General features: G+C 41.9%; 1 protein-coding gene across 9 annotated transcripts in view; it reads right to left on the bottom strand.

Moving 5' to 3' along the window:
- SMARCA2 (SWI/SNF related BAF chromatin remodeling complex subunit ATPase 2) overlaps nucleotides 1–15,645 on the bottom strand; it is a 191,667-nt gene that overhangs the window by 104,767 nt on the left and 71,255 nt on the right. For all 9 annotated transcript variants that reach the window (XM_068553918.1, XM_068553912.1, XM_068553919.1 and 6 more), the window contains 7 exons: nucleotides 11,090–11,220; nucleotides 10,799–10,856; nucleotides 8,578–8,678; nucleotides 7,218–7,365; nucleotides 3,422–3,585; nucleotides 1,991–2,057; nucleotides 1,212–1,322 (listed from right to left, as the gene is read on the bottom strand). In XM_068553918.1, coding sequence (XP_068410019.1) covers nucleotides 1,212–1,322; nucleotides 1,991–2,057; nucleotides 3,422–3,585; nucleotides 7,218–7,365; nucleotides 8,578–8,678; nucleotides 10,799–10,856; nucleotides 11,090–11,220 — 780 coding nt within the window. The remainder of the gene's footprint in view (nucleotides 1–1,211; nucleotides 1,323–1,990; nucleotides 2,058–3,421; nucleotides 3,586–7,217; nucleotides 7,366–8,577; nucleotides 8,679–10,798; nucleotides 10,857–11,089; nucleotides 11,221–15,645) is intronic.

Here is a 15,645-nt window from a genome sequence, read left to right as displayed (position 1 = left end):
CTACCCCTTTCTAGAGCTTCATTTCTCCAGTGACAAATAAAAGCAATACACCTCGTTACCAGGCGTCTCCGATGAATTCTGAAATACATATGCAGAAGACATGATATGAATTTCCTTAAAAGGATCTCAAATGTACAAACACATTCCCACAGTTATATTGAAAACACGTCATTCCTGACACTGCCAAATTCATCTTGGAGGATGAGGAAGAGGAACACAGCATTGTTGCTGGTGCCATCTCAATGATTAAACAAACCTCCCCTGGGAGCCCATTTCCTTTATGTTATTTCCTAGGATGCCACGAAGTTCGGAACTCTCTATTTCCAGAGCAAAGGTTTAATGCAGAGATAGAACAGACCCCAGAAATAGTGATTCTGTTCAATTCTGGCCATAACTTAGTTTCAGATTATAGTGCTTTCAAAACACCACAGGGTAAAAGAAATTACTAAAGGAAAAAAAATTAAGTTTTCATGCTTCCTCTATGACAGAAACTACTCCCATCATTCTACATGAATATATTAGGAGACAAGATGATATAAATGGAAAAAAAAATTCTATTTTTTGGCTAAAGGACAACTTAGGACATACAAATCATCAGACATGTAGGTCACAGGTAGAAAACGACTCTTTCCCGGCTCTAAATAAATAGTCACAGAAAGAGCCCAGAGTAATTCAAACAATAATAGCCCATTATTTCACCAGGAAGAACATAAAACAGGAATAGCACAAAAACTGCAGCTTGGATAAACGTTCATATGGAGAAGACCATATGGAGAAATGCCTACTCATCTCTGGAGAGACAAAGACACAAGAGAAATGAAGTTACGCTGCTGACAATATCCCAGGGCAACAAAAACAATTATTTCTTCCACAAGCACGATATTCAGGGCTGTTGGAGAGAAAAAAAAAAAAAAAAAAGAGTTGAAGGAACCCAGGTGAATTCTTTTAAGAGATGTAAAGCCATAAACTATGATAAGATAGGGTAGGTAAGAGTCCCAGGATCAGTGACATACAACAACAACCAAAATAAAACACAAAAAACCCCAGCATACATAAAATGAAAAACACATGACCAAAATATATCTGACTGAAAACGAGAGAGACCAGCCATCTAACCAGCAAATTATACTAGTGAGTATAATTTGGGGAATACTTTACACTCCAGTTGCGATGGCCCATAATTAGAGATAAGAGAATTTTTTTAAACATACCTTTGCAAGAATGTGCTTGTCTTTTATAATGTACTCATAAGTAGTCAGGAGGACATTGAATTTGCCACTCCGTAACTGGGGGACGAGGGAGCGACGCATGGCAGGGGTGCCCTGAATGGGAAGAAAATACAGACGTATATTACCCGATGGAAGCAGGCGTGCGTTGTCTCTCACTACTTATGGCTTAATGGAGCCCAGGCATGTGACTAAGGACTGCACATACATGCAATTATCATATACAGATCCATTATCCAGGAAGAAAGTGCTCGGCAAAATTGCTCACACGTCTGGACACTTTTCAGACCTTTATGGAGAAGCTTTCCCACTGCAGACCGAGGGAAGCGGGGGTGGGGGGGGGGGGAAAGAAAAGGAAATTATGGTGACCCCAAGGTAGCAAAGAACCCGCTGCTCCGCTGAAAGGCTCCATTTCGACAGGAGCGTCCAGCAGGCGCCCAGGCGCCCGGGGAATTGCCTAACTTTGCAGGAACAGTGGGCATGGTAGCAGCACGCGGGATGTGTGATATTTGTCATTTGTATTACTCTCATCAGAAACCTCGCAATATGATAATTAACAATTTTCTTCTGCATTTCACTATCTGAAAGTAATTATGGTTTATTACAGTAATCTTCTTGGGATGATTAACTCTCACTGTTTAGTACATGATGTACATGACAAAACTTTACAACCAGATACAGTTCACAGATGTGCACAGGGAATGAAGAAAATAGGGTCTATATATAAACATGGAAAAGCAAAAAATAAATACAGGATTCCAAACCTTGTAAGAAATTTTCACCACGGAAGGAGCCCATTTGTCAAATTCATACGTCCAGTTAGATAGAGTCCTATAGAACAAAAGAAAACAAAATACAGAGAGACATTTGTATAAAAATCTGTGATTAAAAAGATGTTCTTACTCACTTTTAGGCCTCACCTTGAAAGGGGCTAGAGAATATAAAATATCTCAACTGCGTATTCATTTTAAAGGTGTGGAAACAAGAGATAAGTTAGAAATAAGCTGCCACAAAGCATGACAAGTTTGTTTGTGGGTTCACACGAAATCTCGTAAGAGAAAAAAAAATTAAAGAATGCATGAACATAGAGGGCAAAAAAAAAAAATCTTAATTTTAATACTGAAAAACAGCAATTACCAGAGTGATTTGGGGACTCTTTAGAAACAGCCATATAAAGTTCAGAGAAAAGCTGAGTCAGGAAAAAGAAATGACAAAAGCACATGAAAATACTAAATAAATCTGTCAAGAGGGGGCAGGGGAAAAATACTAAATGCCTTAAAAGGCAAAATCCCTGAAAGCATCAATGTAATATATGAGTCAGAACATGCAAAACATAGACAAAACCCAAAATATATGTTCAAGATGTAGATAGTATGGAAAGGGTGTCTAAATACCATGGATTCAAATAATATGGATTAAAGAAGTCTGCAAATAACTCTCATTTAGACAAAATTTGAAGGAAATACTAAAACAGAACATTTTTTCTCAAGGTCCAAGTGTGTAATTAGCACTGAGATCTAGAAGAGGATCTCAGTGAACAGAACTGCAACCTCACACCCACAGTCAGAGACACACTCCCTCCCATCCAAGGAGGGCGGTTTTGAACAGGTATCCCTTCCCTCAGGGGTCTCCACTAAAGACCCACAAGGAGCCATGCAGTGGGCGAGGCACTGGGAATTTAACGGAGGACAGTGAAGACCCATCCTTACAAAGCGACAAAATCACTGCAGATAAACTGCGAGTACTGAGGGCGGTTTAATGCAAAATTCCTAGTTACAATTTTGCTTTAAGAGGGACACTAAAGGGAGATTTAAGAATATATAATTTTTGAATATATATAACCTTTTGGAAATGGAAAGAGAAAAAAAATCAAAGAAATCTTAAAAAAAAATCAAAACCTTTCAGCTTCATGAGCCACTTCAGGCATGATGAAGAATGCGACCCACTGCACAGTGTGCAGGCTGTGTAGACCGCAATGCTAAGGGCTGAAAAAAAATCACTTCATCCTGTGCTTATGTAGCCAATCAAAGGGTGGCAAGCGGGGTGGGAAAAGAAAACCTAAATCCGGATTATATGCTCTTGATAATCCCACTACAGGCTACAACTCTGCCTTAAGGGAAAAACAAGGACAAACTATGAATAGGGCAAGCTCCAACATAAAGAAAGATAACTGCGGAATAAATGGCTTTACTTACGAAAGGGGAACAATGATGAGATAGGGGCCATTGAGTCTTTTGTGCTCCATCAGATAAGTGATGAGTGCAATGGTCTGTATGGTCTTTCCCAGCCCCATTTCATCAGCTAAGATTCCGTTCAAATTGTTATTATACAGAGAAACCATCCATTCCAGGCCCTGGAGCTGAAATGAAGAGTAATTGCTTCAATTATCCAAGATCTGCACAGGTAATTAATACTAATACAACGCAAGTGAGGCTTCGACTTCTTAGCTCCTCCGTGCTGTACGTTGGATTTCCCACAGTAGGAAAGTAGGGGAAGCACCAACACAAAGAGAATTTCATATATGAGCCTGTAATCACCCCTGATGCTTGGCAGGTGCTGAGTGCTAATCAGATTTAGAAATGATGGGCTGGAGCGTACTGGGGGGACTTTAAGCAGCTTTGCCGTTCATCCCTACTTAGCATTTCACAGTACATGACATTCTAGAATTATTATAAATGAAGAAAACCCACACGAAAATCCATTCCAACCACTCCAAGAACAAAAAGCCACCATGAGGATTAAAGAAAAACAAACCAGAAGGCAGGTTTGGCACGAGGATCACAGGTCATTAGAAACAGCCTTCTTGGTGATGAAGAGCCTCTCGGCCCCCCGGGGTGGGACTCCCTCAAGCGAGGAAGCAGAGTGACCAGGGAGCCAGGGGCACCTGCTGGGCCCACAGGAGGGCACTTCCTGGCGGAGAAAGCTCCCAGGCACCACATGGAAACTTTGCAATGTAAGTGCTCCCCAAGGGCAGCTGACTGCCTGGAAACATGTTCAACATATTTTTAAAGTACAAAAGCACAGCACCAGAGACACAGCTTTGGATTTCCATGTTAAACACAAGAAAGTCTGGGTGAAAATACAACATTGTTCAACTTCCCTCTCCAACCACTAATTCCCTTCCACCACTGTATCACAGATTCTGGTTTAAGTGATAGGATCATCTCTCTCTCTCCCTCTCTCCCTCCCTCTCTCTCCCTCTCTCCCTCTCTCCCTCTCTCCCTCTCTCTCTCTCTCTCTATATATATATATTTTCTATCTATCTATCTATTTATCTATATGTATATAATTGCTAAAGTCAATTTAGCTTGCTAATGAAGTTATGCTTAGGGAAATGTTAATTTTAATTTGGTTTATGTAAAAACAAAGCAAGTGATTCTTTTACTTTCAATATTTGTTAAATGGACCACGCAAGGAGCTATAGCAGATGGAAACCTAGGTATGTAATATGCATGCCTCCCTTCAGAAGCTTGCAGTCAAAGAGGAGCCGATAAGCCATTCACGCACCAAGACGCGGTTGGCAGTGCCAATATCATACATATAAAATTGTACGGGCCAGAATTTTTCTTGGGAAGAGTACTGCAATGGTTTGAAGAAATACTTGGATAAGCCACTTAGGGTGCCTCATATCATGCAAGACTCCGAATCATCCTAAAGGTTTTTGCAGAAGAGCTGCAACACCAAGAAATGAGAGGAACAGAAAGAGGTCCCACGGGGATGCACAAAAGACATAGGGGCAGAAGGGGAATGCCAGGAACTCTTAGTGGTGGGTGGGAGGAGATGCACACCTGCAACATGATCCCGAGAGCACCAGACCTTTAGGAAAGTCAACTAAGTGCCAGAAACATTTGGACACTCAGTGGTAGTGGATTTTTTTTTTTTTTTTAAATGAAAATCGGCAAAGGGGCTGAATTTTGCATCTGTCTTAATCCCAGATAAAACAGAAGCAGAAACTGGCAGCAGAGGGGACTAGAAATTCACAAAAAAAGTGGGAAGTGATTTGGACTTTCCTAGACCATGGAATTGGAGGGGTTGGGTATTGAGCCAAGCTTACGTGGCTTTCCAGGAAGCAGCAGGAAGGCCTCAGCTATGTCAAGGTTAAGTAACTATTTTCAATACAAAAACTTGTCAAGGAGCAAGACGACAGAAAGCTTACTCATGGATAGGGTGATCCGGGAAGGCTTTGAGCCACAATTTCAGTTGGTTTGTGAGAAATGAAAAAGATTTCATCAGGTAGATGTGGATGGTCAGAGACCAGGAAGAAGAAACTCCATGAAGCAAAAACCCGGAGGTGGGCAGAGGAAGGTATGTTCAGGAAATCTACAGCAGCCCAGTAGAGGAAGAAGGCCATAAAATTCACATATGCAAGTAGGAGGAGGTAGGTTTGAGAAGACAGTGATAAAGAATGCTTTCAAAGGTGCTGGATGGCAGGAGGAAATCAATGTAGCGTTAAAAGTTATTCACGAATAATCTAACGATGCACCTGCCATATATAGACGTACAAGAGTTCATTAGAACCAACTACAAGTTAACATCTATGCCAGGGAGGCCAAATCAGATGAAAACAACTTTGAACTTCATGAAAGTAGCATGGTCTTTGGAGAAAACATGACCTTACTACAGCCAGAGCAGTGGTTCTCAAAGTGTGCTCCAGGGACTCCTGAGGGTCCCCAAAACCTTTTCAGGCGATCCACAAGGTCAAAATGATTTTCTTATTAACACTAAGGTATTATTTGCCTTTTATATTGTGTTGACATTTGCACGGATGATGCAAAAGCAGTAGTGGGTGTAAACTGCTGGCACTTTAACACAAATCAAGGCAGTACTGTAGTAGTAGCCTCTGTATCCTTCACCCTGATGCAGTGGCAGCCAACACAGTGCCACGTTTTAGGAGTTTAGTGGATCCAAGTTCAAAGAGTTTGAGAACTGTTGGCCTAAAGCATATACTTCGTAAAGCATATTCCAAAGGTCCCTAATTTTACAGGATGTGAACAGGTATATGATATATGAAAAGAAAGTTTGGTAGTCAGAGAAATTTGGGAAATACAAAGTTAAAGTTATTTCACTGCAGGATGCTGATACGCAGTTACAGTTTACACATTTATTTTTGCAGAGCCCATGCGTGTGTTGACGCACACCATGGATTACAGAGAAGGGTCATTGCTAGAGTGCCCAGGTGTCTGGTTAGCTCGGGAAGTCCTGGGTGACACCTATGATCAGTGATAAGGGCCACTGTTCGTTCTCGTAAGTATCCAAATTTGGAGTAGTAAATTATACCGTAATCCAAGTTCTAGCTCATAGTATTTCCCATATTTATTTAACCACAGAACCTATTTTTTCCCTTTCTTTTTGAGGTCTATCTCATGGGACAAATGTTCCAAGGAACACACTTTGGGAAACACTGTGAAGTAGAAGGAGGTAAAAGACAGGAGCTGACCTCACTCCAGACAGGTCAAATGAAACACACGTTATGCTTACAGCCTAGCTGTCATCAAAGCAGGGTTGCTCACCACTCTACTGTGTCTTAAAAAAAAAAAAGCACGTGAATTAGTAGATAGCGACTCCTAGGTGGCTGAATCCATAGTGTTGAACTACAGACACCACTGAAATTTTTGAAGAAATACATACTTCATTTACTTCAAAAAAGAGGCACAGATGTTCCCTACACTCATAGAATGTGGCTGGGTTTTCCATTCTGAAGAGATCCACGGTAAAAGGGTTCCAAAAGTTAACCCAGGATTTCTGAAAACACAACCCATCCCAAAGCCATAGAAGAGAAAATGGGTACGCCCTAGGGAAGATGGTACAATGGAACACTCTCAAACAAGAATTACGGGCACAGTGGAGAGAATCGCCCTATTAGAAGCAACGCGACCCCAAATGTTTGCCATGGTCAACTCTCTGCAGCAATGGGCACGCGCACAACATACTCTAATCAAAATTAGGTAGCAGATTGAGACCTGCCAAGAAAACACACACCACGCCAGTTACCTGATAATGCTTCAGGGTCCCATTGATGAGGAGGGCCGACTGCTTCTCCACCCTCTCCGAGATGGCGTGGGCCACCGTGTAGTAGGACTGGGAGCCCCTGGCACTGTACTGCATGCTGTACTCATCGTCCACGTCTTGCTTAGCTGTCCTGGGCCAGAGAAAGTGGAGGGTCACACACAGAGAAGTTGGTGCATGAATGGAGAGCCGAAAACAGCTGCAGGAAGTAGAGCTTTATTTATCACCTACTTCATGCCCGGCAGCTAAAACACATTATCTGTAATCCTCGTGAAAAGCAAGCAGGGTAGATGCTGTTGTTACCATCCCCACTTCATGCCTGTGGAGAACTTCAGGCTGAGAGAGCTTCACGAATTTGCCCAGGTCACATGAAAGGTGGTGGCGTCAGGATTTGAGCGCAGGCCCGCTCGACCTCAAGTGACTGCTATGAGCGTGAATCGTACACCTGCAGGTTCACACTTTGCCACTGAAGCTGTCCTAGGCCCTTGAAGTACAAAGATACATCCTATCCACAGAACACTGCCTAAAACTTGGAAGACAGGTGAGGTGGGGGGGGGGGGCAAAGGTGACACTAAAGAGACAGGAAAGAGGAGAGGTCATCTTCCATTTTCTATGCCTTGTTAACCGACTACTGTGTTATTCTACAGGCAGTGACGGGCCATGGAGGGGGGTCTTAAAAACCTTCAGTGAAGCAGCTGGGGCAGATGAATAAAAGAAAGGTTCCTGAAGTGGGCACACAGCCCTGGAATAAAAGGAGAAAATATTAGAATGTCTAGTTCTGCTTTTTTTTTTTTTAAATCTCATCACTTTAAAATGTTCTATTTTGCATAATGTTTCGCCACAGTTTTCTTTTAACACTAGAGCTACACAGGCAAAGAGCTGGGTAGCCCACTGATGTCGAGCTCGAGCAGAGTGAGGCATGGAGCTGGGCACTCAGGTCGGGGGACGGAGCAGGGGGTGCCGGGGTGTTTCAGAGGCTGGGCCGGGGGAGTTGGTGGCCGAGCAGCTGCTGCAACGAGGACGTTTCTCACTTGGGGTTCTGGGCGGGCGTTGGCGCCATTAAGGAAGGCAGGAAAGGCAGCCAGCTGGAGGGGCAGGTTCCACGTGCGACGGAAGCGCGTGACACACGAGGAGCCCGGGAGCGAGGAAGTCATGAAGTGGGGGAGGGCGGAAGGGGGGAGCCGAGCAGCGGGACACTCTGGTGACCTCTGTCGGCGGCGTTTCGAGCGGAGCACGGGCGTGAGGTCGGCTTCCTTCCTTAGACAAACTTCTCTAAAAGAAAATCCATAAAGCGCAACCCTCACGAAATGCATTTGCAAGAGACAAAACTCTGAGAGACACATACTCGATGATCTGCTTAGCGTCCTTCTCGGAAACCTCTTCACTGTTTGGATCCAGAAGTATTTTCTCTTCCGTTTCCTGCCTACTGGACTCTTCCTCTTCATCCTGGGGAAGGAACAAAGATATGGGGGTGATTCCCTTTTAACGAGGGAATCCCTAGGCTTGGCGATTTCTGAAAAGAGAGTGAATAGTATTCTACTTCACAAGTGAGGTGCACACAACTGAGGGAGGACGTAAACTTAACCCTTACTTACACCAGGCAATACCTACCTCTCCATTGCTGTTTACATCACTGAATGAAAGAACAAAAGGAACCCTCTGAGGGTCCCCTGGAACCCTTGCTCCCAAGAATAAATATGCAAAAATCATGCCAGAAAGATGGATATTTATCATTATTTGGTCATCAGAGAGTCCTGTAGACCATATCTGCTCTTGCTAACTTAGTGACCTTCTATACCCTTCTCTCCAAAGCCAACTGAAGAGATCTTAGTATTGTCCTTCTCTCTGATGATGCCAGTGGGCCTTGGATGGTCCCACACGTCTTCACAGTGGAGAGACTGGAGCTTGTAAGCACACGGCCTTCTGTGTGTGCTTTCTGTGGCCACTTCACAGCCCACATTTCTGGCTATTTAGATTAAAACTGTCAATAACATGGCAAAGGATTCATCACCTCCCCACCTCTCAACTGTGTACTTCGTTCTGCTGGCCTGTTGAAAAGCTTCACTAAATATTCATAATGCCCACTACTACCCACTGGTGTTGAAGGCTGAATCTTTCCAGATAATCCAGGAGAATTTCCTTTAAAAGTAGGCTTAAAAAGAACCATGCTTTTCCATCAGGCTTGAATGAAACAATACAAGCTGACATGATAGTAATGTTGAAAATCAAATCTATGACCACAGATCACTGAGCCACAAGGGGTAAACTGAGGAGTTGGCACAGCTCCTTCACATCCAGGTGAGCACCGAGAGGGGACATGACTCGCCATGAGATGGGGACCTGGTCTCCGGACCCCCAGGTCAGAGTTCACTCTAGTCCCAGCTCTCTGGAGCTGTCTGCAGTTGCCAGTCTCAGGAGGGCACCTGTGGGTTGAGCAGCCTTCTTTACCTCATCTCTGTCCCTCCCTGGCTCTCAGACTCAATGAGAAGATTCTTCCAACAGATCATTTATGGGCCCATTCATCCGAGTAAACAAGAGACATTTTAAAAATTGATTTTGTAAGTTTCAAGTACCTCAGAGAAAGAGTAGCCTATAAAAAAAAAAAATAAGCATGCCTCCAAAAGTATTTGCTTGTTAACAGCATGCTTTTTTTCTAAAAAAAAAAAAAGTAACTTCTGTTATCTTTCCTCTCTGCAAAACCAGTAAGTGTCCATGGTAGATTAATTTAGAAAACACAGGTCCACAAAACAGAAGAAAATAACAACGGTCTTAAAATTCTGGTGAACTGTTATTGGTAAGGCTGCTCTGCTCCGGCCATGGCATTCTTTGAACCAAGATTCCCCCACACTGGTAAACATCAGATTTAATGACTATACGCTAACAATGCTCTAATAAAGGAGATAAAAATCTTTTAATCCTTCTATTTGTAATTGTTAAGGATTTTAAAGTTGATCTAAAAGATACCTTTATTATTCCTTAATCTCCATTAAAAGTATTCAAGATCACCATTTTAGGTTCTGGATATATTGAGTATTCCTTCCAAAAGACTGAGAAATGTGGCTAACAAGTATGTCCAAAGAATTCAAGCAAGAATCACATTTAAAGAAAAAACCCAAGAGGATCAATAAACCCATTAAACCAAGTGCATGTTGCCCTTTTGGTCTAAGTTTCCAGACTTACAGCTTCAAACAGGCCCAAGGACTAAAGAACTGCAGACATTTTTAGGCTGTTAACCCTCAGTGTAAATGACTTAGAAGCATGGAATTGCCTTTCCCAAAGTAATCCATCTCCAATTTTCCTCAGAAGACCTTTCTACCATCTCCAATTTAATGCCAGCTTCTCTTTTCTTGGTTTCAAATAAATTTAGAATTCACCAAGCTTCCACATTTGCCGGGAGCCCCCGAGAAGTCACTGTGCTACTAGGCATGCACCAGCAAAGCTCTGTCAAACCCTCAGCCCCAGCTGTCACCCGATGGCCAAAACTGGAGGACGAAGAGATAGAAGGACACAGGTGCTTCCCCGTGAACTTTCCAGCCAATGAACTCCAAACAGAGATATATACGTACCTCCTCCTCATAATCAGAATCACTCTCTTCACTGTCCGATCTAGGGGCAACTTCGTAACTACAAGAAAAGGAGTGGGGAGGAAGAGGAGGCTTAGCTTCTTAAATCATAAAACTGTGTGTGTGCGTGTGTGTGTGTTTATACACAAATATATGGCACATTCTATGTACAAATGCAGGTAATAACTTTAAGCAGTTCAGCAAAGGTCATGCTGTTTTAGTTCCCAGATTCTACAAGGACCACAAAAACCCAAGAAGTCAAAGAACACCAATAATTCTGCTTTAGTGCCATACCCAGGATTCATTTCCAACCAGGCGTCCAGCTGACTTGCTTTGGGTGCTTCTGGGCCAAACAGGACCTTGCCGGTTTCTGTGTGAGTCACTTTGACAGGGAGGTCACTCATCTGGCTGCTCTCATCTATGGGCTAGAGAGGAGAAAAGACATAACACCGCTTCGTGTTAAGACATTCACCCAATTCTGTGCTGGATGTTTCTCGGCCTTTTGGCTGCCCAGCATTTGAAATCCTTTCCCGCGATTAGAAATTTCATCACCTGATGAGTCCTGGTGGGAAGTGGGAGGTCACCTCCTACCAAAGAAACTGAAAACACTGGCCTCCCTTGCAGCAAAGGAACTGGCACAAGACCTAAGCTCCACCAGCTGGGCGCATTCACCAAGGCTCTGAATTAGGACCTAGAAGGAAGCGGGGGCCAACAGGCACACTGGTAGGAGGGCAGACAACAGTGGCAGCAGTGCCAGTACAGTGGTATTGGCTGTGCCCACTCCCAAGGCCGGCCATGTCCTCACTAAAGCAGCTGTAGGGTACACTACGGTAACATATCACTGAAATAATAGCGCAGTCCCCAGTCAGCTTCTCCAGGCTTCCAGGGTTCCGATGACTCACCCGATATCCTATTAATATGTTCCCCTTCTTACTTAAATCAGGCAGAGTTGATTTTTGTCATTTGCAGCTAAGAACCCCCAACCCCCAAATAATCCCCTCCAGATAAGGACTACTGCAAAGTCATGGTTTCAGAGAGAATAATGGAAAAAAGGAAAAGGTATTGTAACTTGTATCATCTCATTATGGCTGGTTTGGCTTCTGCAGAAACAATGTCATTTATCCAAAACCAAACCACCAGGTACCAAGCCCAATCATGGGGACCTGTGATAAAGCAAAAGGCTCTGCTCATTGGAAATCTGGCAAATTGACCAAGTCTGAGCTGAAGTTCGTTATTAGACTCTCAACGAAAAATGGCTTGCTCAGAAAATTAAGAGAATAAGTGAAACTGCAGAGGCTGTGCTTAACCTACTTCAGAGAACGAACTGTTTAAAAAGGCCTAAAAATGGAGTAATCCTATGCAAATGAATGCTACTGATTACAGGGTGACTGTACTTCTAGGAGCAGACCCCCAGGTGAGACGTTTAGGCAACCCATTAATTCCAAAGAATTTTTTCTAAATTATTCTCATTTGGAGTTAAATTAAAATGATAGGAAAAGCAGTATACTGTAGGTTATCTTCTAATATCTTATAGGAAATGACCACCTCCTTCCCCCCAAATATTGGTTCTTTCCCCCTTCTCCCTTAACAAAGCACTGCCAGAATAAGAAACAATATATTAGCAATTATCCACAAAAACAACCTTAAAAAAAAGAGAAGGCTTACTCCAGACATTTTTTCCTTTTATGTGTGCTGAAGCAATGGCTGTGAACACCGTTACTTTGCATGTCAAGACAATGCTTCTTCCTTATTAACGCAGAAGGTCATCTACACGCTCACGCGATAAAGTAGGAAATCTACCATTCGCTACCATCTCCCTTGGAAAAATCATATTCCATTATCTTGAACTATTATAATAGAGCTTGTTTTATTGTTTGTGTCATGCCTCAAAGAAAACTGGAAATCACTGTAGCTGGAATTAGAACTTTGGCAAAAACACTGAATGAGCACAGCAGAATGTAATCAGAACATTATTTCAAAACAAACCAGGTAAGACATCTACTTTGCCCACTTCAGCAAACAGAAAACACATGTGTTAAGATTAAAAAAAAAGGGTATGTCACAGGCCCAAGATCAGGAGCTTATTTTCCCAGGAGATAACATGAGATAAGAGAGCTATCACACTAACACGTTAAATCTCTCCCTGTGTGCTTATTAGTTACAGACTGATGTGAGGCATGCTTAAGTAAGGGTGGGTTTTTACAAATTAGATTTGTTTCTAAGTGCTCTAATATATAGTATTCTTCCCCCATAACAGCCCACTGAGTGTTTCTTACACGTTAGACATTTATCCTGATCTTTTCTTTCCTTGTGATGAATTATAGTGGTTAAGTAATATTTATTGTTCAAGAGATTTCTGCACAGAATAGTGGTTTCAACCTTTTTCCTGCCACCAGGCTGTTCACATTCATAATACGTCTCGTGTGCACTGCGATTCCAGAAGGGGAAGAGGCAACCCTCCACCCACCCCAATCCTCCAGGCAGATTTTTCAGAATCTGTGAAAGGAGAAGGAAGTTTGAAACAAACGCCCTTCCCATCCCGCTCCGGGGGGATGCCTGCTCGTGTGAATCACTGGCAGAGAACTTTTGAGTTTTCAGAGAAAAAAACATCCAATAAATCAATCATTGTATTCTCGTGATTCAGAATATTCGAAATACTAGGAAATAAAATTTAGAAATACGCTGATGAATCTACAAATAGAAGCTACAGGGTAAGCCTACAGAATATGGCAAAAAATAAGCTACCAAATACGCAAACTGGCTTACAGAGTTATGAAATTTCAAAGTAAATGAAGGAAACTGGGTCATATTTTCTGCTTCTGTATCATCGACGGGGAAAATGTAATTATAGAATCACTTAAGATTTTTACACATTCTGTATATTCATAAACACATGCTTATATGTGCACAGACAATTTCTGGAGTGGTACATAAGAAACTTAGTATCAGTTGATTGGCAGTCTGAGATGGAAGATTACTTTTCAGTGTACCCTTTCATACTATTCTAATTTTCTACCATGCTAACATACTACTATTTTTACTTAAAAATGAATAGCAGAGAGAAACCATATGATCATCTCAATAGATGCAGAAAAAGCTTTTGACAAAATTCAACACCCATTTATGATAAAAACCCTCCAGAAAGTAGGCATAGAGGGAACTTACCTCAACATAATAAAGGCCATATATGACAAACCCACAGCCAACATCGTTCTCAATGGTGAACAACTGAAACCATTTCCCCTAAGATCAGGAACAAGACAAGGTTGTCCACTCTCACCACTATTACTCAACATAGTTTTAGAAGTTTTAGCCACAGCAATCAGAGAAGAAAAAGAAATGAAAGGAATCCAAATCGGAAAAGAAGAGGTAAAGCTGTCACTGTTTGCAGATGACATGATACTGTACATAGAGAATCCTAAAGATGCTACCAGAAAACTACTAGAGCTAATCAACGAATTTGGTAAAGTAGCAGGATACAAAATTAATGCACAGAAATCTTTTGCATTCCTATATACATTAATGATGAAAAATCTGAAAGAGAAATTAAGGGAACACTCCCACTTACCACTGCAACAAAAAGAATAAAATACCTAGGAATAAACCTACCTAAGGAGACAAAAGACCTGTATGCAGAAAACTATCAGACACTGATGAAAGAAATTAAAGATGATACAAACAGATGGAGAGATGTACCATATCCTTGGATTGGAAGAATCAACATTGTGAAAATGACTATACTTCCCAAAGCAATCTACAGATTCAATGCAATCCCTATCAAACTACCAATGGCATTTTTCACAGAACTAGAACAAAATATTTCACAATTTGTACGGAAACACAAAAGACCCCGAATAGCCAAAGTGATCTTGAGAAAGAAAAACAGAGCTGGAGGAATCAGGTTCCCTGACTTCAGACTATACTACAAAGCTACAGTAATCAAGACAGTATGGTACTGGCACAAAAACAGAAATATAGATCAATGGAACAGGATAGAAAGCCCAGAGATAAACCCACGCACATGTGGTCACCTTATTTTTGATAAAGGAGGCAAGAATATACAATGGAGAAAAGACAGCCTCTTCAATAAGTGGGGCTGGGAAAACTGGACAGCTACATGTAAAAGAATGAAATCAGAACAGTCCCTAACACCATACTCAAAAATAAACTCAAAAATGGATTAAAGACCTAAATGTAAGGCCAGACACTACCAAACTCTTAGAGGAAAACATAGGCAGAACACTCTATGACATACATCACAGCAAGATCCTTTTTGACCCACCTCCTAGCGAAACTGGAAATAAAAACAAAAATAAACAAATGGGACCTAATGAAACTGAAAAGCTTTTGCACAGCAAAGGGAACCATAAACAAGACGAAAAGACAACCCTAAGAATGGGAGAAAATAGTTGCAAATGAAGCAACTGACAAAGGATTAATCTCCAAAATTTATAAGCAGCTTATGCAACTCAATATCAAAAAAACCAACAACCCAATCCAAAAATGGGCAGAAGACCTAAACAGACATTTCTCCAAAGAAGATAGACAGATGGCCAACAAACACATGAAAGGATGCTCAACATCACTAATCATTAGAGAAATGCAAATCAAAACTACAATGAGGTATCACCTCACACTGGTCAGAATGGCCATCATCAAAAAATCTACCAACAATAAATGCTGGAGAGGGTGTGGAGAAAAGGGAACCCTCTTGCCCTGCTGGTGGGAATGTAAATTGATACAGCCGCTATGGAGAACAGTATGGAGGTTCCTTAAAAAACTAAAAATAGAACTACCATACGACCCAGCAATCCCACTACTGCGCATATACCCTGAGAGAACCATAATTC

This window comes from Eschrichtius robustus, chromosome 10 (assembly GCF_028021215.1).
Source record: "Eschrichtius robustus isolate mEscRob2 chromosome 10, mEscRob2.pri, whole genome shotgun sequence".
Classification (NCBI taxonomy): domain Eukaryota; kingdom Metazoa; phylum Chordata; class Mammalia; order Artiodactyla; family Eschrichtiidae; genus Eschrichtius; species Eschrichtius robustus.
The sequence above is the reverse complement of the archived record's forward strand: the minus strand, read 5'-3'. Positions and strand labels throughout refer to the sequence as shown.